We start from the raw sequence: 27,342 nt of genomic DNA, 5'->3' as shown, positions 1-27,342 counted from the left end.
TTATTGTAGGGAGACAAGAAGGAGGAAGTTATTCTTTTGGAGTGGAAACACATCTCTATGCTGATTTGCAAGTGAATGCCTCTGCTTGGATGATGTATGGGTAATTCTTTTGTTTTTATGAAGTCGAATCGAATTTAACCAAATGCTACTTGTATAATAACACGAAAACACCTTATTATCTCTGAAGTCCAACTGAAATTAAATAGCATTTACTAGTCATTCTTATATGTTCTGTAAACTTGTTCTCCTTTGAGGAAAAAACCAAATCAAAAACCAAGAGGGAGAAATTTATATTTTATATTGTTTGGTTTTGTGATGTAGCCTCCCTTGTTTTGCATTAATTCAACAGATTACCGAGTGTTTGAACAACAACCACATGAGCTGTCCTGCTGAAGTCTCCTTTCCTACTTACCAACATGAACACACATTTTGTCCAGCACCTTAGCTTGCTGAGCGTCCAAACAAATAAAGCTAAAAAGGTGCACTGCTAACTAGAGTGCGACCGATTTACTGGCCGAGCTGATATGAGCTTAAAATCGGTATTGCCGTTTATAACAGCTGATTAATGACGATTAAAAAACAAATGGAGAGTCGGATCCTTTACTCAGGCATGAAGCGTTTAACATATTCTAAATACATCTGCAAGCCTCTTGTCTGTCGGTGTGTCAGAAATGATTAAACCAGAAGGGACATGTAAATAAGTATCACAGCTAACACAGTTTCCTAGCCTACAATGTTATCTAGCTGCTCTTTTTTAAATATGAATTAGTGTGAAAGTTGCAAGTCCTGATTGTAGACAGTCATGTAATGTTAAATGCATTCAACAGCAGTGTTTCCTCTGGGCCACTGTATCACTAATGGCTTGTTTTAGAGCCAGGTGGTGGTTGAGAAATGGTTCTCGTGGCTTTGGATTGAATTAAAAGTGCTGCTAAAGGGATAAACTGCATGTGAATATGCTATTTAGCCATTATGGCAGATTATGTGTAAGGTAAAATACACATGCTTATTAGCAAATATTTGTTGATGTGCAACTGTTTACATGATCAGTTGTTGAGACTGTAATCTATAGCTGTTTTTTTACATAATCCATTCAAGAAAACGTATTATAGCTCACATACATAACAGTTTTCTAAATTGGCCTGTTCTAAGTGTAATTTATACAGGAAAAGAGTCTACTCTCCAAATCATTTTCATAATCTAAATATCAGCTTATAAATTGTCTCTTTTTCACTTTAACATTGGCCCCCAAAAACCCATATCGGTCTGGCTCTACTACTAATATCAGTTTGCAGGCTTGAAGGCTGCAGCACATTAAACAGCATGTAAACATACCTGCAGATGTCACATTTGTCTGTTAGATGCTACTGTTGTCCTTAACTACTACTACTAACGAATGCTGTCTGCACATGACATGTAGGCTACAGCACAAGTTTGTTTACTTCCCCCACTCCCTTCTAAACCCCCCCCCAATTGAGCCTTATTTTATCTCACCCCTCTGTGGCTGACCTGATGGTATCCCACACCTAATATATGTCTCCAATAACATTTTCATTCCTAAAGTAAATTTACAGCTTGGGCAATTAATTCAAAAGAAATAGCATTAAACTCTACATAATATATACAATAAATACTATAATCAATATACTATAATTAAAATGTTAATAATATAGTTGCAGAAGTTCTAAACATTTTACCATAAAACAATTAACAGCACAGATTTTATGGGGACACAAGTTCTTAAAAGTACATTAAACTGTCAAATTGCCTGAAGAATGAAGATTATGTTTCTGTAATTGCAGCACTCTCAGCACTTGGTGAGCAACTATCAGCCAGAGCTCAGTGAAGCTGCCCGCAGCAAGGATCTCTGCTGCTTCAAAAACTTGCCAAGCACTTCTCAGCAAGTGGGCTCAGACACATCTGAGGGGAAAAAAGTCCCGGTACTGCTGCCTACAGGCTTATAGAGACACCCATAGCAAAATCCCTTATTTTCCAGCCCTATAGCTTAAATATCAGCCTTTGGGGAGCTGTCTTACTCTGTGTTGAACTCTTGAGGCATGGAGGCTAGACAACAAAACAACTCTCAGCTGTGGTTAAGAGGCTTGGGAATCAACAAAGAAACTCCGCCCCTCCCCCCAAAAATAAAAAAATACTCGAACTGAATATCTGCTGCAGTCGTGGCCACATTTTGATATGAGCCAGACTCTTCCCCTTTTCTCCTCCTCTCTGTGCTGTGTTCAGCATGCATGTGGAGAAACCATCATTCCTTAAAACAAGTAAGAAAAGTCAAAACCTGACAGCGAGTACTTCCACTGACCCTTCACCTCTTGTACATTGCGCCTTTACATTTGCACAGGTGCTGTACAATCCATGGACCAGAAAAAACTTTTCCAGATATCATCCTTCAGTTCGTTAAGAAACTATGAACGACAAATGGAGATGTAGAAACAAATGCAGTGTTAGAAAACTGCACACAAATGCATATGGAGACATTTTCCACTACATGATGACATTCAGTTATCATGCTGGGTGAGAAACTGGAGTAACAGCCTTCTAAGAAAGTTGGTTTATGTTGGGGGGACAAGGAGGGTGGGTAAGACTGGCTATGCTGTTGTATGTTTTGTTGATTCAGCCTCACTTGCTCTGCAGAATATTTTTGTCTTTCAACAACTCACTATTAGTTTCAACTGGGAGAGCTGAAAAGCTCATTCAGCAGTTGTAAAATCCCCCTCCCCAATTCAGATGGCATATTCTATATGCAAACCACAGACCTTAAATGGGAGTGTATGATCATAATGATGAAGTGATGTGTTTTCCACTATATCAGTAAATCATGACAATTTTCAAATCCCGCCTTAAGACCCATCTTTATACAACTGCGTTTGAGTTCCCTAAATTATTAAGTGGCCGCTTTAATTATTATTATTGTCGTTCTTTTGTCTGGAGTTATTTACCCATTTATTTTCATTTTAATTGTTTTATTGCATTTGAAATTTCTCTGCATAGCATTTTGATAAACACCTGAGCTCTATAAATAAATGCACTGACTTGACTATTGGTTAAGATGGATACACACATTTCGAGGCACAGGCACTTAGCTGCTGTCATTTCCCTATAAAGATGCATTTATACTGTCGATGAATGCATCTATGAACAGGACTTCTTAATTCCATGGCTACGCAGACAGACAGGGCAGCAAACTAAGATTCAAAGAGTGAGAGGCCGATAGGAGCAGAGCAGCAGACGATCAAACCAATCAATGGTCTTGTCCTCTCTCACAGCCCATCTCACAATGTGACATTTTCCACTGGAGCGGAACAGCCAGGGAAAACAAGCTGTGTGAGCACAACTGGAACAGGCTTTAAGATTTCAATTAGGAAGTTTAATTAACAACAAGGGAAGATCCCTCTGAAGTTGGAGTTAACTAAGGAGCCCCCTGGTTTGACATGTCATCATTAGTCAGACTTTTTCCAGGTGTTTTTTTTGTGCACATGTACTTACATGGGACACACATAATACACATACTGCCTACAGAGTATAGTATGCGTGTACTGGGAAGCAGACACGTGTTGTGAGATTTTTAAATACAAATTACTGTCCAGCAAGTCTTACACAATAGAGACGATACATTTGATATTTGCTCAAGGGTAGCCCTTGATTAAACTCAAGGATTGTCTCTCATTGTCCTTTTATTGAATTGTTTGTTCCTTAGTGAAATGAGGTAAAGCTTTTAAGAGCCACATTATTGAATTCAACTGTAAAGTATGAATGTTGTCCTATTTGAAGGCTTTTTTCCAGGACAACATAAATATACATAATAGAAAACAGAAAAAGGCAAAGATGCAAGTGTTGATTAATAACTGCATCACAGGTTTCAGCTGAGCTAATAAGTATACACGTGTTCTGTAATTGCAGGATATATCTTAATAATACTGGTATAAAAGTTCCTGCAGATGTCCCTTCTCTTGCATGGAAGGATTTGATCATGGCAGGAATACATTTAGTCTATTCCATTCAGAGGAGGAGAGCAACAATGGCAAGCACCCAACCATTAGCTTGATTCAATAAGACATGGTATTCAAAACAAAACAAAATCCTTGTTCTCTTTGCTCACTCCATGATGTTGCCTACATCACAGCAATTTCTCAAATTCCTTCTTTTATATGAGAGAGTCTTACCAGGGTAGAAATGCATGTTTTTGATTTTTTTTCTCCGTTCTCTGAAGGAACTCAGGTACATGACGTACTAGGCAGAGCATCGGTTTCCAAATTAGAATCACCTTAAACTGCCAAGAACATTTGTTTATGTATGAGTTACTATATGCATGTACAGCATTGACATGGTTGCAGGTACAACTAATTTTCCTGAGCCCCATTTATGTTTTGAAGTGTCTGCAACCTAGAGTTTTTTTCTGTTTTGAGCAGTGCAGGACAGGTAGTCCTGGTACTCCTTGGGGGATTTGAACTCTTCTGCTGACTGAAAAGTTTTGTTTTTTTTCCCTGCAAGGACTGTAGAAAAAACTAAGTTTACAGAGCTGCAACTCAGCTAAACTGAAACAATTCCTTCACCCCAAACTTTCCTGGCAATGGAGCAGCAGGTGAAGGTGAATATAATTAAAGAGGTGGGTCACCTTGAGGTGAAGCAGGCAAAAGTTAAACAGAGTTTGCAATTTTAATCTAGCAAGATACTGACCTCTGTGGCATATGTGACTTTGCAACATGTGTTGCACAGAGATAAAGGATCAAAGATTACGTAAGTTAAGTGCACACAGTGTAGGAAAAGCTCAATAAGTTGTACTGTAAAATGCCTCAGAATAATACTGTATCACCTTTTCTTGTAATTTTTCTAGTGCAAACATCCATCTAAGGCTCGCCAATATAAACGGTATACTAAACATTGATTGTCATAGACGATATCCGATGATAAGATTAGAAACTCAATTCAATAAACTGTTGATAACTGACATTGCTCAACAACATACTAAAAACAAATTACATCACAGATGTGAAGCTATTTCTAAACAATTATGTCATTCTTATAAAAACGGACATCCCTCTTCCCAACTAGCCACAACAGGGTTGGTTGAATTAACAAAACAAGCCATGTGCTTCTGTTTTGGTATCAAAAGTTGGACAGTTAGATAAAGAGTCCTTCAGACGAGACTTTAAAGTGAACCCCTTAAGGATGAAGAGCTGCTGTGATTCAACGAGCTAGCAAGACGTGGGTGGTGTTGCGATACTTTGTTACTGTTTCATCCACTTCATGGCCAAACAAGGCTTTAAGTAACAAACGGGCTACTGGCTACTTACTGACACACAAAAAAAGGATCATGTACAGTATACTGTTGACTAAGCAGGAAACACCACAAACTGTGTTTTTCACCTGAAACATCAGCATCCATTAAAGCCTGCAGTGCAGACTCTGAAACACCAGCAATTAGACCCGTTCCTTGAAACGAGCAGCGAGGCTCAGATAAACACCCCCGCACCTCTGAATCTAATCAAGAAATAGTGATTTAATGTCCACTGTGATATTGTCACGGCCACAGTTTGTACTTGGAACTGATGTGTTGTTATATCTAGGCAAATTAATTAACACTAAGACAATACCACCTACTATACCAGCTGCTCTACCGGCCCAGCATCTTCTGGAGCATCACCATGCGCGACTTATTTTCAGGTGATTTAGGTTAATATATAAACGCAGGCAAAAACTAAATCACATCACTTGAGGCATGAGGGATATTATTCATTGTCCATCAGGGTTTCAGCAAAGGAGTTACTCGCCATTCTACAGCACGTCAGCCTTTCTTTCTGTTTCATTCCTTCTTCTGTCATTTGTCTCCTGTTCATATTAGTTTACACCCACCTTCTTGATGTTTGGCAACGAATCAATAGGGAAAATGACAACCATGTGACTGTGACAATATATACTGACTGACATGACAACAAATCCCCAGCTCTACATCCATCCATAAATCCATCTATTCATCCATCCAATTAACTGTCATATTATGCTTTTAGGCTTTTTCCCTCTCCTTGATGAGTTATATACCGTTTTTTGTGCGTGTAATAGGTTTGCAAAGGGAAAAAGCCCAAAGGGAGTTCCCATCTCCCACAGAAAATACTGGAACTGTCTGAAAACAGCTCGTTTGTTGTCCAGCCTTTTCTTCCGCTTTGCTGTGACGTAACAAGAAAACGCGCGTCATAATGCTTGCCAAGTGGCTAGTCCGGCACGCCCTCAAAAACACTGATGGAAAAACACTCTGAGCTGCAGCACACAGTCACAAGATGTCCGCCTGTAGCTCTCGTCTCCCTTCCAAACATTAGATACCCTCCAGGCAGTCAATGGATATAAAGTTGTTACTGTGATGTAGAGACAGTGCACAGTTATAACTTTATGGATGAAAGATACATGTGTTACAAATTAATAATCACCACTCTGAAACTCCTTCAGTCCATGTTGCTAAACTGGTAAGGGGAACCAGTACAGCTGAACCGAAGCCGTGTTTACCGGCTTTTCAGGACCCGCCCTACTCTGCTTGTGATTGGCTAGTAGTCCTTAACTTGGTACTGCGCATATGCAACTCCCAACAAAGATCTTGTAGAGGTGAGATGTATCACTCCATAGCTAAAACGGAGTGTTCAACACACAGGGTGGAAAGAGGAGTTGCAGCAATGTGCAGTATGACAAAAAAATTTGGGGTGTTTTTTGAAAATGAAACCATGTAAACCTGTGAACCTGAAAATGACCATAATATGACCACTTTAACTTCATTAATGGTGTTGATGCTGAACTTGTATGGTACACAAGCACTGGTTGTGTTTTTTTGTTGTATGACATACTACTGTTGTTTGTGTTAATTAATCCCCTGGGAGAAATGATTGGTCAATGGCAGGAGAATTCCTAAATAACATGCATATCTTTGGTGTGAATTAAACCGAGCACCTGGAGGAAACCCTTCTGCTAACCAGAGTCACTGTGCTGCCTACTGTACAGAAACTCGCTGAATAAAATGAGCACATACGTGTTTGAAGGTTAGTGATGACGGTGCCGCTGGTGAGGGGTCCTTTGGTGGCATAGAGGGCCACAGAGTAGGTGGTGCTTGGCTTAAGGTTTGACAGCTGGTGCTCCTGCTTGTTGCCTTCCACAAGGAAAGTATCAGCCGTCACTACAAAACAGAAGTAAAACACACATATGTATATGTTTAGTACATTTACACCATCTCATACATCTTCTGCTTTTAGTTTTGTCTAAATAGATACATTAAATTGCCTCTCTTTGAAAAATGCACCTCAGCATGGGGAAAATGGCAGATTTGAATCTCAAAGCCTGCACTGAAGGATATATCTACACTCATTTTGCTTTAAGGGACATAAAATATGCTTTTGGGGACAACTCTGCAAACATGAGCCACACCATTAATTTCTTTTGCTCCAAGATATGAATGAATATTAATATACCCGAAACACAGAGACAGCATTCTTCATCATTGATCTTATCTCAGTTCATATTCTAAGAATCATTTGAAGGTATTTTCATGACAAATTTATCTGTCTAGCCCATTTAAAGAGGGTGAATACGAATAAATTACCATTCAATTACCAATCTGCATTTTCACTCATAAGAAGCTGTTCCTGAATTTACTGTGAAAAATTACTGATGAAGAAAATAATTGTGTAACATGAGCTAGGACTGGAGTGACTCATCAACGTAATCGACATCACAGATTACAGAAATACTTCGATACGCAAAACGTGCGTCCTTGCATCGCAGTGAGGTGCTTTGCCCGGTCAAAGCAAAGGTTCTCCCTGAGAACAAAAAAAACCTTGCCAATGTGTAAGATCAACTAAAGTTTGGGAGTATTTTAGACAGAAACCCAATGATGTGGTGCTCTTTAAGTTCTGCAAATTGGAAATGGCTTATCACAGCTGCGCACGAACACTTAAAGCGCAATCATCCCAGAGTGCTTTGTCAGGATGGCAGCGGCGGCAAAACAGCACCATAAATCCTGTTTCCTTTTTGTCCCCACACAAGCACGATATATTAGGATTATCAACAAGAGGAACCTGTTTCTGTTAGTATTTGTCACTTAAAATTGATTTTCTAAATGTTTCTTCATCGCCCGATGTTAAAAGTAATTTCTGCATCGCTGCTGTCATGGTAACGTAATGTTACACCAATGCGTCATCTCATGTAACGGGCAGGTATGAGTGAGATAAGACTGTTGTTACAGTAACATTAGTATTTTGCTTGCCCAGACTTATTATCTTACTGCATATTACTCCAGAGATTAAATAAATCCATGTCATAATTTTAATATTTTAAGTCAAGTACAATTTTAAAATACACCACTATTTTATTCTTCTAAGGGTTTTATGTGTCTCGTTTTCAGGATGATTGAATAACATATTGACATTTTAATGAGACGTTTAAAGAGAAGTTTTTGATATTTATTTTGGAGAAAATAAAATAAAATGTTATAGGCTATTAGTTGATTACTAATAATATAAATGATAAATCTTTCAATTAATCGACAAATCAAAAAATAATGGTAAGGTGCAGCCCTAACATGGCTCAAATTGGCTATAAAAGACGTGTAATACAACTCCTGTGATGTCAATGGCTCAGGATCGTGTAGCTTTAAGAGTTTCAATTTTTTGTAACAATGATGAGAGCTGCATCAACTTGCCAATATTCCTCTTAGACTGGATTATTTTTGACTTGCCACCTGTCCTTTCAGTGACATATTTGAAAATTTGACAGTGATGCTAGTGAGAATTATGGACAAACCATATTTATTTTTTTCCATGTTGCACTATTAATCTATTTTATATGACGTCTGACTGACTGATACCATGATAACTTGGATTTTATGTGGGTGTTCCTGGGTTGCCATAAAATCTATTTTGTAATGCAGGACAGTACTTGATGAAATATGAAATTTATTGACCTTGATTTAATACACTGACACTCAAGGGAATTTGTCCACAACTGACATTGCACTTCTCTAAACCCTGGCCGGGGGCTGGTTTCCAAATCTGAGTCCTGCATATAGATACTGTCTCTGTATCTGAGATGATTTGGCTGCCGTCCAGTCAGTCAAGGCGTAATTTACACATTGACTCCAGGAGCTGAGTAATACAGATTTCTCTGGGTAACTCCAGGCATGGCTTAGTCAGTGTGCAAATGAGGAATATGCTTCCCATAAAATTTCCTCAAGCCAGTTTATTAAAGTCAGGGAAAGAAAATAGCGGTTGTTAAACATTTGACTGGTGGGTTTAAAATGTATCTTTTCAAAAGCTAATGACTGCCTACACAGAGCAACATTTGTTTGAAAAATATGATTCCTTTGAAACTTTTTATACTTTAATATTTCAGCACTCTAGCTGTGTATGTCAAGTAGTGGCTGGCCCTCCTACTGTAACTTGGCACTCATCCACTTGGTTCAGAGAGCAAATTATAAACTGACTGAGGGGCCAAGCAATATGGCTATCTTTAACTGGATATGGCAGGGAAATATGTCAGACAGGGAAGCCATGGGTTGCATCAAAAACGTATGCTGTGTTAAAACTGAAGTATTTGTAGGCTTAGTAGTTCAACCAAGCATAAGGAACTATTCTGAAAGCAAGACAAATGGGTCCATATTGTCTTGAAGGATCACACTGAAAACCTTAATGGTAACTGTCACATCTCCAAACGCTGCACCCGAATGACCTAAAATAAATCTGCTCATTATGCTCTAACTCTGCAGGCAGATCCTATTGCAGTCAGTGCCATGACTCTGTAAGATTTCCATCATTTTAATTGTGAAGAATTGGTGGAGAGGTGTTCTCAATAACATGTTTGGAAAGTAAATATTTACTTAAATGGTGCCTTGCATAACCAAGGTTACAAAGGACTTCATGAAACACAAACATGACACAAATAAAGACGACAGCATCAATAAATGTGTAAAAATGTGGGTTCCTGTAAAATGAATTGGTAGCCAATGTATGGAAAACACTATGGTAATGATGAGTACTTGCAGCTGTGTAGTCGTCACCTGACATCTCAGTAGTCAAAGGGCGTTGATGATTTTATGCCTTAATTAGTCGTATTCTTGTCCTTTTGGTAGCTTTTACTCAATCCATCCATTCATTTTCCAATAAACAGCAAATTGATAAAAGCCTCTACATGGCAGTTTTGACAACTCACCCTGGTTGTGTGTGAGGGTCAGCACAAAGTTGTCGACATTGGAAAGAGGGGGATTCCACCTCAGCAGGGCTCCTTGTGGAGTGATGTTCAGAGCCGTCAACTCTGAAGGCATGTCCATCGCTAGGATTACAGCAGAACAAGAATATAAGCCCATTGTATTGACAGAAAACAACAATAATGAGAGATGAGTTTTCAGGACATTTCTGAGTATCATCACAAGTATAAGTATCATCCGGCTAAAACAACAGCTATGGATTACATACTGGAACTACTAAGGTGTGCTCACTGCAGGACACACACTAGGTCCAGCAAAAGTAAAATAACCCCCCACACCCACAATTCTTCTTAACAATATCTTTTTGTCTCATTTCCAGGTATTAGGAAATCTTCTCCACCATGAATTTGTACACAAACTATGGAGGTCTGTCATTGATATGCAAAGAGGTTGTCATTTTGTACACAATGGATTATGGTACAATTGTAGAGATGTAAAATATCAATTACACCTAAACATTTCTGAATAGAGTACTATTCAAATGGAAAATGATTATTCAACCCACATGAGTTATAATTATAGAAACTCATTCATACTGATTAATAATGACTCTATTTGCCATTTAGATCACTGTTTCCTCAGTCCTAACACACATCAAAGAGAAATTATGCAGTCAAAAAGGCTGTAGAAAGTCTCAGATATTCTCCTGAGCCAACTGTTTCCCCACACTCTTCCTAATTTCATTCTCAGACTACTGGACATGCCAAAATTGAGTTTGAATTTAATTATACCTTTAACCTCAGTGTTTCAACCCCAATTTCTCCTCAAGCGTGTTATTTTGGCACGGCAGAGAGCGTGGCAGGAGAACACAGAGCACCGCATGTGTTCCAATGCTCTGCCCAGATGAGGTAATTAATATTGCCCTGCCCTCATCTGAATAAAAAAAAAAAAAAATCACGCTCATTATCCAAAGTGAGTCTTTCTTATCGCTGCAATAGATGAACAAACCTGATTAAAATCATTACTTTAATTGCAAAAGGGTTTAAGTGAATTTAATGGAGGCTTGCCAAGTCAATTAGAGTGGCAATGGAGATGGAGTAGAGATGGCCAAAAAATAAAAAAAAATAAACAGGTCATCCTCCTTTATCAGGCCCAGTGATAATCCAATCATCACTCTCCATCTCGTGATTGCACTGTGAATCACTGGCTTGAGCCAACTACGTCACGCTTGCACTCGGATCTGTATCTGAAAGTCAAACCCCAACGCTTAAGATCATGCTTGGATTCAGAAGGAGAGAAAGGGTTTTGAAAAAAAAGAAACAAAGGCTGTTCAGGGACTATAGAACGGGGCTGATAAAAAGCTACACACAATTAATCCCTGAGTGTCAGCTGCCAAAAAGCACTGCATTAACATGCTATATTGCCAAAATCTATCCAGACACACAGGAAAGCCTGGACATCCAGATAGTGATCGCGTGAATTTGGCTTCCTCTTCCAGTAATAACCTGCTGTTTCCACAGAACAATAACTACAGAGCAAAATAACAAAACCTGGTGTCAATAACACAAAGCATGCATGCAAAGATTGAGGGGGTCAAATGGGCTGAGTCATACTTTTCTACAGGGTAACTGCTGAAGGGGGCCAATAAAGAACACTGTACACTAAGTGAATACTACAAATAATATTAAAATGACATTCTTTTAGATAAAACTTTGTTTACTTTTTTGATTGCTCTAAACAGAAGAACATAATAAAATAATTAATAATTACATTAAATCACATCAACAGAGTGATCAACAACACCTTTTTGTTGACCAATTTACTGTAGCTCTCAAACGTTAGCAAACATTAGCTTCACAGAATGACAGAAGAAGCTGCTGTTCAGGTTTGAATGTCCAAAGATCCTGATGAAAGCAAAGTACATGTATTGACATGATCATCTTAAAAGTATAACTGAGTGATTCTGACTATGATTCTGGCTAGCTTTAGCCGTCTGTCAGTGCTCCACTGCTAACAAGGTACAACATATCGAGCTGGAAATATATAACAGCTTTTTATTCTTCCCTTGATTTTATGGGAGAAACGTAAGCACAGGAAGGTTATTGCCACATTTCAAAATCGACACGCTTGCAAAACCTGTTAATGCTTAGCTAACAGTTAAGGTTTCTCCAGGTAAATGAGTTTAATTCAAGCTTGATGATATGCTCTTTAAAGTCTGAAATATACATCTGAAAAAAACTCCCAAATTCATCTTCAAACTGACTATTTGTGCTTTGCTGAATATGGTATTTGTAGGGATCCCCCAACTGGGATGTTTGGCTAGGAGGTCAGTCTGCTTTGTGCTGTGTCGGTAGCCATTATGTAGACCAGACTGCAGCAGACAGTACAGTTAATAAGACACACCGGGCCATTTTACACCCCAGTCTATCTCTGCATCCCCTCCCATTACTGTGGAAACTGCACTGCCTCACAGTACAAAAAAAGCAGGTTATCTGGGTGTGAGTATTTAACCCCACAGCTACACTGGATGTGTTTGTGGCACAGTGCTCATACTCAGTGGGGGGGGGGGGGGGGGGGGCAGCTATGCGCCAGCTGCTTTTATGCTGCATGTGAGCTGCGCTGCCATAAAGCTACAGGGACACGTTTCAATGCTGATCTTAAATGTGAACCATAGACTGTAGTGTGAACATATGTGTAGGTAAACATAATTGGTAGTACAGTCATTGGAAAAGTGAGACATGACCAGTCATTACACCTGATCAGTAGGTAATGATTAGTTATCGGTGATGTGTCATTAAGCACATGGACCTAAAGGATCCATTAAGTAAAGGGCTATTATGTAGATTCACAGGAAGTAATCATTAACATTAACATAACACTCTGCTCTTAAGTGTGAGATTAAAATGTGTTTCTTGAGAGTGTGCTCCACCACAGCTCTGCGTTATTGTAATCCTTAATTTAGTGTAATTCAGTAAATACTTGTTAGTTATGTAATATCTGGCAAGTTTGCTCCTCACCTGTTAGTAACTACTATTTTTCTGTACCTTTGTTTTTAGGTGTTAGCGAAAAATAAGAGCATTTGGTTCAAAACACCGGTGTTTCACCTTTAATTGATCATAATGTAAGCGGCCTCTTGCAGAACTCAAGTAGAGGCTGTGACACATGTAGCGGGGCCAAAGGAGCGCTAACCTGATAACTGCAGGCTGCTACATATCAAAGATGAGTCCAGCCTAACAAGCCTTGATGTTGTCTGACAAGAAGAAAAAGACTTTCAAAGATCAAAACCATGGTCTCTCTTTTTCTCTCCCTTTTTTCTCTTTTTGGCTGTAGATCCGTTTATATGTGGACTCTCTTACATTATTCTCTCTTACTTACACCCTCTATTTTGGATCTCTTCTTTTGCCAATCACTCTGCTTGGAAACATGTCCTTTGGCCATCTGTTTATTTTAATTTATACTTTATCCGTGTTGGTTTGTGGAAATTTGGATTTTGTGGGATAATATTTTTTAGAAAGCATCTGTTTAAAATACATCATCTATCACCTCTTTAGCTAGCTGGTAGAAAAGATTTGACAGGTAGGGACAGGGGATGGGGGGCTAATGAGCAGCGTTATTAGCCCTCCATTAAACGGGCCTTCACATAGTCCATTTAGTGTCAACCCTCCAAAATTCATCTTAGATTTGCAGTACCTGCTGTGTTAGCAAAATGAATTATGGCTCCCTGCTTCTTTATCCCCTCTGACAACAATTGATTGTGGAAGTGAAGTAAGTAGCAATTGTGGCGTTATTCAAGTCATTACATACTTGGCCAGGCTATGCTGGATTACTCTTCCAAATCCCCTGTTTATGTATTGTTGTTGAAAGCGGCATTAAAATGTCCCTGGTTGGGCATTGTGCGATGTGAGGAAAATGTTATTTACCATTTCTAACAAGCTTGACTTTGGAGTTATGTTCTTTTCAGGCTATTACAGCCCCAACGGCTCTGCTCATTGTAAGTGCACTGGGATTGTTAAAAGGGGAGCTGATAATAAAGAATTGGAGGGGAAGAGCAAGACAGAGATGAGAAAGCGAGTGAAAAAGGGTCTTTTAGCTTCCCCCCCCCCGCTGGATTCTTGAACCTGGCGGCTCCTGGTGAATCAGGACTCATTGGCATGCAAACACATCTTCTGCTCTCCTCTTCTCTCTCCTATCCTCTCTTGCACACTGAAGATTATGCATATAGAGAGTGGGAGAGTGTGTTAATCTTACGTTAGCCGTGAAAAGAAGAGCCGTGTCCCATATTTATATGCATGCGTGTGTTTGTGTGAGTAAGTGAGTTTTATGTTTTTCTAACTTGTGATCCAGTGCTGTTAAAAGAGCCTGAAAGCAAGATCGCTTGAGGGTTCTCACCTGTAATGATGAATCGGGAAGAAATAGGGAGACGCTGAGAGAGAAGATTAAAGAAAGAAGCAGGCAAAGGATGAAGCAGAGAGGAAATACAGAGAGGACAGAAAGATGGAGGATAGAGGAGAGAGCGAGAGAGGAGAAGGATACAGGTGAGGCAAAAGAACAAAGAGGGTAAGCAAGGGAGGGAAGCAGAGAGATAGAGGAGAGTGAGATGGAGTTGGGACTAGGTTACTAATTACTGGGTCATGGAGTGGATAAGTTTCATCTATTGCACCTCCTGCGATGTCAGCTGTACCCTTTGATTTTGTATGATGTATAACCTTTATGAAGGTTATAATGTTTTTTGTTGAAACTGTTTTAGAGAGGTGTTGGTTCAACTTCATTGTAATTTTGGAGGCTGCAGACTGCGGTGCTGCCGAACTGTTTTGCGTTATACTTACAGGTGTTTCTATTATTTGCTCCACCCCATTTATATCTGCAAGGGCAGACTAAAGAACAGAAATTGCTCTCTGTACAATGCAATACAGTGTGCATACAATGGGTGCAATTGCTTTGCAGTGGTTGTTATAACAAGCCAAGAAACCCTGGAAGTAGGAAGCCTCCCACATTGAACTACTGCCGATACAGAGGTGCTTTTCTAATCAAAGCATGTTCTCCTCTAACCTGCTTCAGCCCACATGACAAAGGGCCCAAGAAGAGATCTGAGACAGGACTTTGTTTTTCTCTCACTGCGCTGTGCAGTCTGGTCCAGACCCCTAAAACCGCCAACCACACCTCCGATTTGTTCAGCAATTCCTTCATTCATTCGTGACAAATAGCAACAGAAAAACGAGTGTGAACGACATGGTCGCAGTTGTTGAAAGTCAACGTACAGAAATATTAACCGTTGAGCTGACACTTCTTCCATCTTAGTGAAAGATCATAAATGTTAACTGCTCTGAGTCACTGCTACTGAAGCTTTCACACTGACTAATAATTGATACCTTGCTACTAACTGGTTAGGGCAAAACAAAACAAAGTGACCACCCCCTGATTATCCGGCTACTGAAGTTGTAGTTTGTTTGCTCGCATGTTTGTTCTATTTGCTTCTCTTCTACTCTACATGGTCCTAATTATGTTTCCATATCAATTTATCCTACCTGTGAATACAGAGGTGGTGACAACTTTGCTCTCCTGACTCCCTCTGACAGCGTTGAGGCTGATCTCGTATTCTGTCGCAGGAAACAGACTGGACAAGGTGTAGTTGGTGACATCGCTGTCAATCACCACGCTGTCCACTCGACCTGCAGGAGAAATCAGAGAGAGACCAACATCAGAACTGCTGCCATCACTCTTGAGCTTATGTTTCTTTATGTACAGGGTATACCGCTTACGCAACTGCTGTGTGTTTTGCATCGCAGAGTACATTTTTAATTAAAAATTCAATAAACTTTCCCTGATAAAATGTTAGAATTAATTAGATATGACAGGGTGTGTATCAAGGTTCCCTGCTACAAAATATCTTACATTAGAAAGACTGCTACACCAAATGCCATGTTCATTTAACTGTAACATTAAAATGCAGTGAGCTGGCATATATGCTCAGATAATAAATACCACATTATTATAATGCAATGGAGACAGATGTTACAGTATGTAAAGAATATGCTACCTCTGGCTGACTGGTAGGACAGCTTATAGTATTCAAACGGAGCCAGTGGTTTGATCCAAGAGATAGTCACTGCGTCTTCGGTCACATCCGACACCGCCATCTCTTTTGGTGGGTCCATACCTAAAAGAGAGATGATGGGTGGGGGAGTGTTAGCATGGGATCAAAAATGGTCCACAGTGGGCAACATGAGAGGCCAAAGATCATGGGTGATGAGTTTCTTCTGATCCCAGAAGCACAACAGAAGCGCATTGTGTGGTATGTTATAAAGCAAGTTCACGAATTTACATAAAAATTTAAAAGAATCAGTGCCCTTGAAAGCCGAAGCATTTATATTAATCCATGCTTTGTCCATTTCTTCATTTCATTTCCATAAACAGACCTGTCCGTAGTCTGAGGAAGCATTTTTTATGCAAATTTGTAACATAAATAACCATCAAAAGATATTGCAAGAGAAATCTAGCTTCATCCAGCTAAAACAACACAATGGTGGGTAGAATTAGCATTGAGACGGAGCAGGGCTTACTCAAAGGAACCCCCCCCCCGCTGACAATGTCTTATGTGTCTCCTGAGACTATCAGGCTGCCATGGAAAAGGTTATGGCGAAAACAATGTGAGGCGGCAATTAAACTGATGAAAGGTCCTTAGCTACAAGAAAAAGAAATGGAGGGATAAAGAAAGTCAGAGAGGGGGGATAGAAAAAAGACAAAATAGAACAGGAGGAGATTAAGAGATGACATCCATCTCTTGGTGTGGACAAAGGGCGAAAGGGGCAGCACTTGTAAACCAACCTCTCCACTACCTCTTTCCTGCTTTGAAAAGAATAATGGCTATTATTCACAAGCACAGGGGGCAATTTATAACTCCTGGCCTTATACTTATTTAAATTTCACTTGTGTGACATACAGTAGTAGCATTTATATAAGTTTGTGATTATTCATGCATGCATATCTCAGTAACGTATGTTTGCTTTGGCAAAGGTGGTACTCAAGAATAACGGCTGAAAATTTTTATTTTCTAAGGGTCTGAATGGGAACAGTTAAACAGTGGTTCTGTCAGACATATTTACTGCTACTGACTTTATCCGCCTGGAAGATCACAATTCAATTTGCACTGTGTAAGCTAATGCATGAATGTGGCCCTCAGGCGGAGCTCCATTAAAGCACTGTTTTAACTGACCATAGCAGCAGAACGACTGTTAGTCTGATAAACCAAAACACCTACTTCCTATAACTGTGGTTTAAACATAGGGCGGCAGAGACATTTTAGATGTAGCAAGTCCTAGTTAAAAGCACACCTAATTATACAAGGAAAGCCACAGTGCAGTCTGTTATCAGCGCTCACATTCAGACATGCGAGATCAAAGCAGGACACAGAAATTACCGGAGTCTAAAGACAGGTGCAAGAAATACTGTGCATCTGTCTCAAAATCCCCATCCAATTTCACCCTTAAAATCTGCTTATCATCATGTGGCGGTGAATGTAAAGAGTGAGTGCTGGAAGCTGCCAAGGTATTATATGAAACTGGCAGGGTAATCAGATGACAGCATGCAGGTGTCTCTGGCACTGATGCAAAGTTAATATCTCTATTGTTCATTGCTGACATTCCCCTTTTCTCTATTTGTCTTCAGTCGCCTCTTATTTTCTCTTTTGATGATTCCCCTATTCCCTCATTTCTGTCTTGCCCATTGTCTCTCTCTCAGGAAGGTTGCGCCTTCCCATTCATTCTCTTCCCAGATGTGAATAACACACTTGGAATCAAAAGAAAATGTTTCTGAGAGCGCCTTTCATAATAAGCCAATTAATGAAAAATTACATGGTAATATTGTATAATATATTAACAAAGAAAGAGAAAGGTTTGAAGGATCGCTGCGAAGCAGTCGAAAGAAAAATATTTTAATCAAAAACAAATGGAGCAGAGAAAATGTGAATAAGCGGGAGTGATAAAAGGCATGACGATAAGAAAAATTATCGATTCAAAAAGAGAGACAGGAAACAGAGTACAAAGCATGAGCAGGCGTCTCTTATACTAAATTTTATAGTTATAATTTTAGCCCACACACTGCACCTGCCCTCTACCTCTCTCACCTTTCTCCTCTCTGTCCTTGTCTTAATTAGAGAACCATTTGTCAGCAGTTTCAACGACCACGTATGAGTTTAGAATAAACATGCAAAAACACTGGATCATTATACAGAAGAATAAAACAAGCTAGTATTTTTGGAAATGAAAGAAAGAAGAAGAAGAAAATAACCCCCTCCCCCCAAGGCAGATCTGTAATTATAAAGCTCATTCTGCTGTGGTTCTGTGCAAATGAAATGCTCAAACAGCATTTTTGTAAATACATATTTAAATTACAATTTCCATTTCTTACACGCTTTTCCTCCTTTTTCCTTTCTCACTTCCCCACTTTTCTTTCTAAAAATACTTACTGTCTATTATTCCCCTCCTTAATCCTAAATGGTACTCAAGGACATTCCAGTGCCACCGGTCTCATTAAACCCCCAAAACAGTGCAACCCATTCATAAATTTGATGAACATGATTAGCACTGAAACAATTAGTCAGTGAATCGGTTAGTTGATCTACCAAGAAATAATTATTTCAATAATTAATTAATTATTAAGTCGCAGCATCATAAGTGTGAGGATCTGCTGCTGTTTCTTGTGTCTTATGCGATAGTAAAGTGAATATATAGAAAAGCAATTTAAAGCTATCATTGATTAATCTACAGATTAATCAATATAAATTATCATTAGTTACAGCCTTAAATGTTATCTTGTGTTAATTTCATTGGCACAGAAAAATCCAGGCACACTGACCATTCATGGACAAACAGTAGTATGAAGTAAGGATGCATCACTACCGCTTGCATACAAAGCCATAAACCTTCACGGTGCTGCTCATGTTTATCTGTCCTCATCTGTGTCATCCCACCTTTAACACCACTTTTCCAATGAAATCAAGCATCTCACCTGTAGTGAGTGATGCCGTAATGGCCTCAGAGGTAACATCCCCCTGTATTGTGATTAGGCTGATGGTGTACGGAGTGGACGGCAGCAGTCCCTGGACCAGTGACCTTGTCTTGGAGCCGTCCAGTGTCACCTTAGAGGTGTCGGTCCCGTCGTCAGAGCTGTAGCTCAAGATGAAGAGGTCAGCAGGCGGTGCTGGGGCACTCCAGGCCACCGACACAGAGTCTGAAGTCACCTCTGACAAGTAGAGGTGAGTTACGGGCCTGATTCCTGGAGGAACGGGGGTTTAAAGGTCACCGGAGAGCTTTCAAGGACAAGTAAAAAGCTGGCCACAAGCAGGAAACGCCGATGAAAAATAAATAAATAAATAATTAAAATCCAGCTGCCACTGTTATGGAGATGACAGACAAGCGACAGACAAGCGGTTCAGTGATGGATGGAAGCTGCCCTGGGTGGTATAATTGATCGTTTATAACACAGTTGAGAAAATTAGCCTTGGGTGTATTCTTGATGGGGAAGGTGAGAGTGAGAGCATATCACAATCATGTGGAAGTAATGATTTAATTGGTCATAAAAAAAATGAGAAACTAATTAGATTATCCGCCATAAAGATGAAGATGTGATTGGACTGTTCACAATAAGAAAAAAGAGAAATGATGATGATAGCAGATGCTGTTGTCAAAATGTATGCCCTGGACCGGAGATGATGTAATGAATATGAAACCAGCGTAGCAGCTGACACAGCAACAAATGCAAGACAATTTGAGTTTAATTAGCCATGTGTGGATGTATAAATAGCAGTGAAAACGTAACACTGACTTCTCCTTTTCTGATTTATCCAGATTAAAGACATCCTGTGGACTTTTTCTTTGTAATCAATCACCATTTGAAACCTACATTGATTACACTTGCCTGCATTTATGTTCTTCTCTTTCATTGGTTAATGGCTACCTTTTATGCCGCACTTCCTTCACCAACTGTCAACCTGCATTACCACCTTGGGCAGTCAGCAGACATTTGTCACGTGAACCGCATACTGCTGGTGTGTGTGTGTGCTTGTATGGAAGATGTGATACAAATAACACACCAAACATGGCTCTATAGCACAAATTGTGGTGAAAAACTCCACAAACTTTACCTTTTAAAGAGAAAAGATGATGGCTTTACTTCAATTATGGATTAAACAGTGCAGAAGAAGGAGCGAGAGTCAGTGTAATGTGATGGCCACCCTGTACAGGTCTTAATGACATCCTGTTTATAGCACAGAACATGTCGATGAACTTTTACAGATAAAGGTCAGTTGAGAAGTGTAACTTGGCCTGTGAAGAAAGCTGTGCAATTCCTTCTGTGGCTATGTCGGAACTTTCTAAAAACACCCTAATGATGTTATCTGGGTTATCTTAATTTGGGTTAGGGGAAAAAAAGGGGACATAAAGCTGCATTAATTGCTTATTTTTGACAGAAAGGCTTAATACTTTAGACTTAGGCACCAAAACTACTTGGTTAGGTTTAGGAAAAATGAAAGCCAGAAAGCCCTTAAGGCAAACTTCTCCAATTTACGCATTAATTACAACCAGGGATGCACTGAAATGAAAATTCTTGGCCAAAGCCGAAAACCGAATATAATGAAAAACTTTCTCTTTTTTTCCCCATTTATTTAGCCTTTTTTTTTTTAAATCATTGCATAAATTAAATAGTCAAAATGTGCTTTTTACCACAGGATTTGGAGAGACAATGGTGGGTGGGTTTGCAAATGCCTGTAATTAGCACCGAATATTTGCGTCTCCGAATATTCGGTGCTAATTACAACTATGCTATTGGTTACATTATGGCAAACGTAATTTTTGGAGGTCCCCCCATAGCAGGGACTAAAAGTCAGGATATCTCGGCCTCTTCCAAAACTGCAATAACTCACATAATGTTAATAGACGGGATGTGACACAGAAGCCCCAAACTGTTGACAAGTATTTCCCCTTATGTAAGGGGTTTCTCACTCTTGCTGCTGTTAGGCTACTGAATATACCTACTGAATATATTAAAAACTTTGCAAAAGAATAAGAATGAATGATGAAAGAATCCTTCAGTGTGCTGTAGTGTCAAAAACAGGACTGCAATGATAATTAATAAATAAGGAGAGGTTTGCAGATGCCTACTTACAGGAAGTTCATACTCTGTGACAAGAGACAAACTGAAGGACAGATAGTGTTGCTCCGAAGGCAGTCGTGGGATTTATATTAGAAAATAGTTCAAGATCACACTTTAGATTATTAACCAGATTCTCTTCCCCCTATGAGTTCACCTGAGTGCAGCCAGACAGATGTTACCAATATGCCAAGTGAACGGTGGATGAGAAGATGACAGGTTATTAATTATTTTTCCTCTGATTCTCCTGATCTGTCACTTAATCGTTCTCTCATCTCTCCTCTCCAGATGGTTAGAGTGGTGTTACAAAAGGAGCCACAGATTACAAAAGATGATGAATGTGATGATGATTTCTCTGATGACGATGATGATTGTTATGGTGACAACTGCCGTGGCGGTCACAATGAAGGAAGATATGATGATGATAAGAGTGAAGAAAAGAATGACAAAACTGACAGCAGGTAAGCGCATGCCCATCATTATGACACCGTCCTTTTGTGCAGCTGAAAATCACATCAAGCTCTCTGTAAAAATAACAAAGAACCAACAGTGCAGCGTAGATTGACAGGCAATCCGACATGCTGTTGGACGAGAAGACAGAAGTCTGGAGAAAAGAAAACTTTGTTGTGATTGAAATTCTCAGAGAAAGAGGTAACAATGAGCTGAGAGAGATGAAGAGCTGCGCAAAGCAGAAAGCACCGAGTGTGACAGCAAAACTGAGTCAATGTGGTGTTGAAAAGGAATCAGAAGAAACAGAAACACAAATGCATTTAGATGCAAAACAGAGGCGCAATTAGGGAACACTTGTAACAAGCTCATTAGCTGACTTGAATAATTTACCTCTGCTAATTGCTTCTTCAAAGTCTTTTAGGGTCCTCCGTTTTCTATCAGCGTGACTCACCTTACCTGCTGCTACACTTTAGTTCATGAAATTCACCTTTCGACTTCATTATACAACACTGTTGTTAAAATCGTTCTCTAGCTTTCTGCAGTAATAGGCTGATCTTTCATGTCTTTATCTGAGCAGAGAAAATACTCGGGAGTGAATTTATCTTTGTTCTGTCTGATAATTGAGTGGATTAAACAGATGCTGTACCGCAACCTTGATACTCCAGAAAAGTTTATATCGAGCTGTTGGAGAAAAGACACGGGAGGACGGCTGGTATTCAGCCATCAATAATGCTGCACATAAGCAACACTGTTAACCAGTTTGATTATTTTAAATGTGACTATTCTCTCTACCTGTGAAGGCGTCTATGGTAGCTGCAGTGCTCTGCTGTCTTCCTCTTCTTGCTGCTACAGTGATGGTGTACTCAGTCCCAGGCTCAAGGTCCGTAAGAGTGGTGGTGGTTACATCTTTAGGCACTGTCAGCTGGAAAAGGAAGACATAGTTAAGCACAAATTCAATTCTCTAGACACCTGGAGACTACTTCATAATAAAAAGGTCATAGCCTTGTTGGTCCTTGTAGGGATGAGTGTACAGTATACACCTTCATGGCAATTTATATGTGCCATGTTGTATCTATTATCCATTCATCTGTCAGATTCTTTACCTCACTAGTGACGCCAGAGGAGGATGTGTAGGTGATCTTGTAATGGTCGATGGGGCCCTGGACCACGCCCCACACCAGAGTGATGGTGTTGTCTGTGGAAGCCGTCACAGTTAGATCCAAGGGCACATCCAAGTCTAACAGAGGGGAAACTATATGTCAGTAAAGCTTCTTTAATGTTTCCAGCAAAAATGTAAAACAGAAAAGGTAGCATTAAGGCAGGCTACTGCATGAGCATATTAACACTGTTACCCAGTTACCTAGTGCACCTGAGTGACTGCTGGTGATATTGCTATTAAAATATAGATTATATACCAAGCGAGGATGAAAATATCATATTTTCCTTTATTGCATCTCCATTTACTCTTTAATAGAACAATAAATAGGTTCATTCATATTCCTTAGCTTCTGACCTTTCAAAGGAGACCAGAATTATGCATCTAGGCTTAATGGTTGAGGAGTTATTACGGATTCATTTTGGGTATCCTATTTTAGGCGTTTTTCCTGGAAATAGGTGTTTCCAAGAGGTTAAGTAGCAAATGCACTTGCGTCCATTTGTGCACCCATGGGAGTGTTGGTCTTAAAAGTAGGTGGACCCAGGCAATTTATTGGCGCATTACTATCTTGAGGCAGCAGAGAGCAATTGCGCAATTGACCAAAAACCTTTTTATATACGGTCTATGCCAAAAACAAACAAACAAAAAATCATGTTCTGTGTTCTTCTACACATCCAACACATTGTTTTGAGTTTGTTCCGTCATGTCACATTTATAACTACAGTTTTTAATTTTGCTGCTGTAATGCCCCACAATATCATGGAAACCTTTAAAATTACTGAAAGCATCTGTCTGTATGTTAACAATATCCACTCAGCAGTGTTCAGACACTTCACTGATAAACCACAGAGCTGCAGAGAAACATTACACTTCACTATTATTTATTTTTATAATCACATCCACACCACAGTCCATATCCCCCCCTCTGCTGTGAGTATGCAATTCAATGAGTCAATTGATGGTGTTTATAATGCGCCATTCATCCGCTATTATAATAGCAATGCGCCAAGGTATAAGAGCACCTGGCTTTTAAAGGGAATGGGAGATGACACTCATGTTACGCCCAAAAGACATGAATAATTCACAGACTAAGTACAGCCCTTTTGGACCATGTCCCTGGCACACTGACCGTTTTTTCTGATGTTAAACTAGCAAAATTGGAGTTGGACTCATCCCAAATGCCACTGCTCCATGCGCTTCATGCCATGCGCTTAAGTTGTGAAAATTTGGCCAAGAAAGCCCTTACTGATTCACTGATTTAACACCTTCTGTATGCTTATCTACTGTGTATCCTCCTATTCGGCACTGCATTGACATTGAAAGTTGGACCGTATCTGATTTTTTAAAACAGTTTTTAAACAGTCAGCTTCCAGGACGGACCTCTGAAATAACATAATGATTCTGATTTTAATCTTTTTTTATTTGTTGTGTTCTTATGTTTGTCCTTTTCTTTACTGCTGCAATAGCCTAACTTGCCCACTGAATCATCAGTGTTTAATTCTCATGTAATCATCTACTGCACTGTTCCCAGATCCCTCAGTGTTTTTAGAGCTCCTTGTCAAATGGAGTTTTTCTTGGAAAAGAAAGAACATTAACTAAGGCCACTGTTAATGGAAATGACGCTTTCAGCAACTCACACTTTTAGTAACATGAGCACAGCTGTGTGCCGGGAAGACCGGAGATGTTGTCATATTATTTAAAGCTAATTCAGAAAGATGTGATAGCTGTAGTGCACTTTCAAAGTTCAAAGAGAGTGCAAAAAATAGGGGGGTAGAAAGAACTTGTTCGTAACACAAATCAAGGCATAATTTGGCAAAGTGCAAAATACCTTCAGCCATTAAAATAATTGCAACAGGAGGAACGATGTGCTGCTTGACAGTCAACGTGAGGGAACGATTAGCAAAGCAACTTCACGCACAAACATTTCAAACAGAAGGTTAAATGGGCCCTTTTATTTCTTCTTTCAGCCCAACAACTCAAAACACAATAAAAATTCAAATAGGCGATCAAGTACTGAGGTAAAGAGAGGGCCATTAGCAAAATGGTATGCATTATTACGGCTTTAAAATGCTATAATGGGAACTTTGACCCGGGTGGGTAATATAAAGCAGCCACACACCGTTCTCAAATAGCACAAGTCTTGCCAAAATCTGATTTGCTTAATTTCACTAAAATGGCTTTTAATGGTTGGAACAGGAGCACTGACCAACAGCACTAACTGGGAATGTATAATAACAAATGGGCAGAGCAGCCTGCTGTGAAACGGAGATTTCCAGTACAGTGCGGCTGTGATTCACTTAGGCTACATTCAGACTGCAGGCCAATGTGACCCAAATCCGATTTTTTTCCCCATATGTGACCCAGATCTGATCTTTTTTAACAGTGTGAACAGGCCAAGTCACATGGAATCTGATCTTTTACAGTTCGGATTTGGGCCACTTTCCTATGTGGTCCAAATAGATTGGATCTTTTTGAATGCGACCTGAGTCTGGACGGTCAGGTCGGAATTGATGTGACTTTGATGTCACTCTAGAGCAGCTCTTGTCACAGTTTTGTGGTAGGCAGAGCTGCAGTGATTGAAAAAGCTCCACAAAGAAGCCATTATTAAACACGTGGCTCTCTTCCTCCTCCACCTTGCTATCATCTGCTCACAAATTCCCTTTCTTACACCTGAAATCTACCGGATCTCGAGCTCTTTTCTGAGTTATGTGCATACTATTTGTGGAGTGGATAGTGAGAGTGAGAGAGAGAGAGAGAGAGAGAGAGAGAGAGAGAGATGTGGGGCAGACGCATTGTACAGCGACAGAAACCGTAATGACAAAGTTGTGAACACTTGTCATAATTTGGGAGGGATGTGACCCTGGGAGGAAACCGGGCAATGAAACATAAGTGTATGAGCTAAACGGGAATAACCGGAGCTAACCTCTGTGGCTCTGTTTACTTCTGTACAACAGCGTGCTGCGTGTGACATCGTGTTAGTCTTCTGCGCATGCGGGTCACTTTCATGCACACTGGAGTCTGATTGGGCCACGTTTAAGCAATAACATGAACTGTCTAATAAAAAAATCGGAATTGAGCATTGAGGCCTGCAGTCTGAACGTAGTCTTAGTAACACACAGTAATTCACTCACCTGTCCTGGCGTTCATTGTTGCTGGTGTACTTTGGTTGCTACCCTTCATGGCAGAAATGCCGATGCCGTACTCCGTGCCTGGCAGCAGGTCTGAGGCACAAAGACACAGAGGGAGCTGGTTACTAATTTAACACAAAACATCGCAGATGCTTATAAGACATAGATTTGTTTTACACTCTTCTTCTCACTCAAAGTGCATGTCAATTAGATGGAGTTCTAATCTAAACAGCCCGATTAGCTGTACATCAGTGATGACGTTAAGGCACATTTACACGTACATCAGTATGATTTCTGAAGGAACCCGCCTTTTTTTGCCAACCAGTTAAATGATGATTGTCAAATCAATTCAGCACGTCCACACAGAGTTTTTGAAGCTACAGAAATAAAGATCAAGAGATGAGCAATGGAAATGAGAGTGAATGACCGAGATTATTTGTAGAGAGAGGGGGAGGGGCAGAGAAGGAATGAGAGTGAGAGTGCAGGCTGCATCGATCACATAGAATAACACAGGGACCTTTTACTTCTATTCTTATGCTGGCCATGCCCTTTCCAGCACTATGGCCTTTCAGAAAAAACATCCCAGCTGACCCCTCCTTTTCTGACAGCCTGTCAATATGCCCGCAGGACAACAAGCATTTCTAAAGATACAATCAGTAGCCTGTCAGCCAAGTGTTAGTGTTGTCTCTGGAGATAATCCTGCCATGTAAAACACACAGGCACTTCCCAGCTTCTTCAGTACACATTAGGCGCACTGCTACAGATGTTGATACTAAATTATTCAATAAAAACTGTTTCTACAACAGATGAAATAAAAGCACCACATCACATCCTTCTCACTTACCTGTGAGAGTTGTCTTAGTGGTAGTTCCCTCATTGCGTGGCACAATGACTTTATCATACTGGTCTCCTGCTAAAGTGCTGTACACCACCTGGTAGCCCTCCACCTACATTTAAACATATACATTCAAACATTAACACCAAACAGAAGGAAACATTTGAAAGTATTTTCAACCAAATGAAGGAAACACAAGGCTATCCAGAACAGCAAAAAAAAAAACTTTTACATTTTACACTGCATTACAGATGGTTCATAGAATTCATGGTTTATTCTACATTAGCCTGGTGTGAGAGTTGGCTCTGCGTCAACACTGCAGATTCCTGAGGATGAATACATTTGTAGTGTTAACAAGAATCAAAACAGACTAGCTTCATGAGTCTGGTTGTATAGTTAGTGAGCTCTGGTAATATCATTGTGACTACTGAGTGAAACA

General features: G+C 39.8%; 1 protein-coding gene across 2 annotated transcripts in view; it reads right to left on the bottom strand.

The window, feature by feature from the left end:
- The window catches only part of tnr (tenascin R (restrictin, janusin)), a 208,595-nt gene that overhangs the window by 30,301 nt on the left and 150,952 nt on the right, over positions 1-27,342 (bottom strand). For both annotated transcript variants that reach the window (XM_038718059.1, XM_038718060.1), the window contains 9 exons: positions 26,913-27,015; positions 26,072-26,161; positions 22,888-23,021; positions 22,577-22,706; positions 19,196-19,462; positions 16,227-16,346; positions 15,715-15,858; positions 10,195-10,314; positions 7,025-7,168 (listed from right to left, as the gene is read on the bottom strand). In XM_038718059.1, coding sequence (XP_038573987.1) covers positions 7,025-7,168; positions 10,195-10,314; positions 15,715-15,858; positions 16,227-16,346; positions 19,196-19,462; positions 22,577-22,706; positions 22,888-23,021; positions 26,072-26,161; positions 26,913-27,015 — 1,252 coding nt within the window. The remainder of the gene's footprint in view (positions 1-7,024; positions 7,169-10,194; positions 10,315-15,714; positions 15,859-16,226; positions 16,347-19,195; positions 19,463-22,576; positions 22,707-22,887; positions 23,022-26,071; positions 26,162-26,912; positions 27,016-27,342) is intronic.

The sequence above is a fragment of the Micropterus salmoides genome, unplaced genomic scaffold (assembly GCF_014851395.1).
Source record: "Micropterus salmoides isolate LMB-PRFRI ecotype aquatic unplaced genomic scaffold, ASM1485139v1 Ms_hic_scaffold_14, whole genome shotgun sequence".
NCBI lineage: Eukaryota > Metazoa > Chordata > Actinopteri > Centrarchiformes > Centrarchidae > Micropterus > Micropterus salmoides.
The sequence above is the reverse complement of the archived record's forward strand: the minus strand, read 5'-3'. Positions and strand labels throughout refer to the sequence as shown.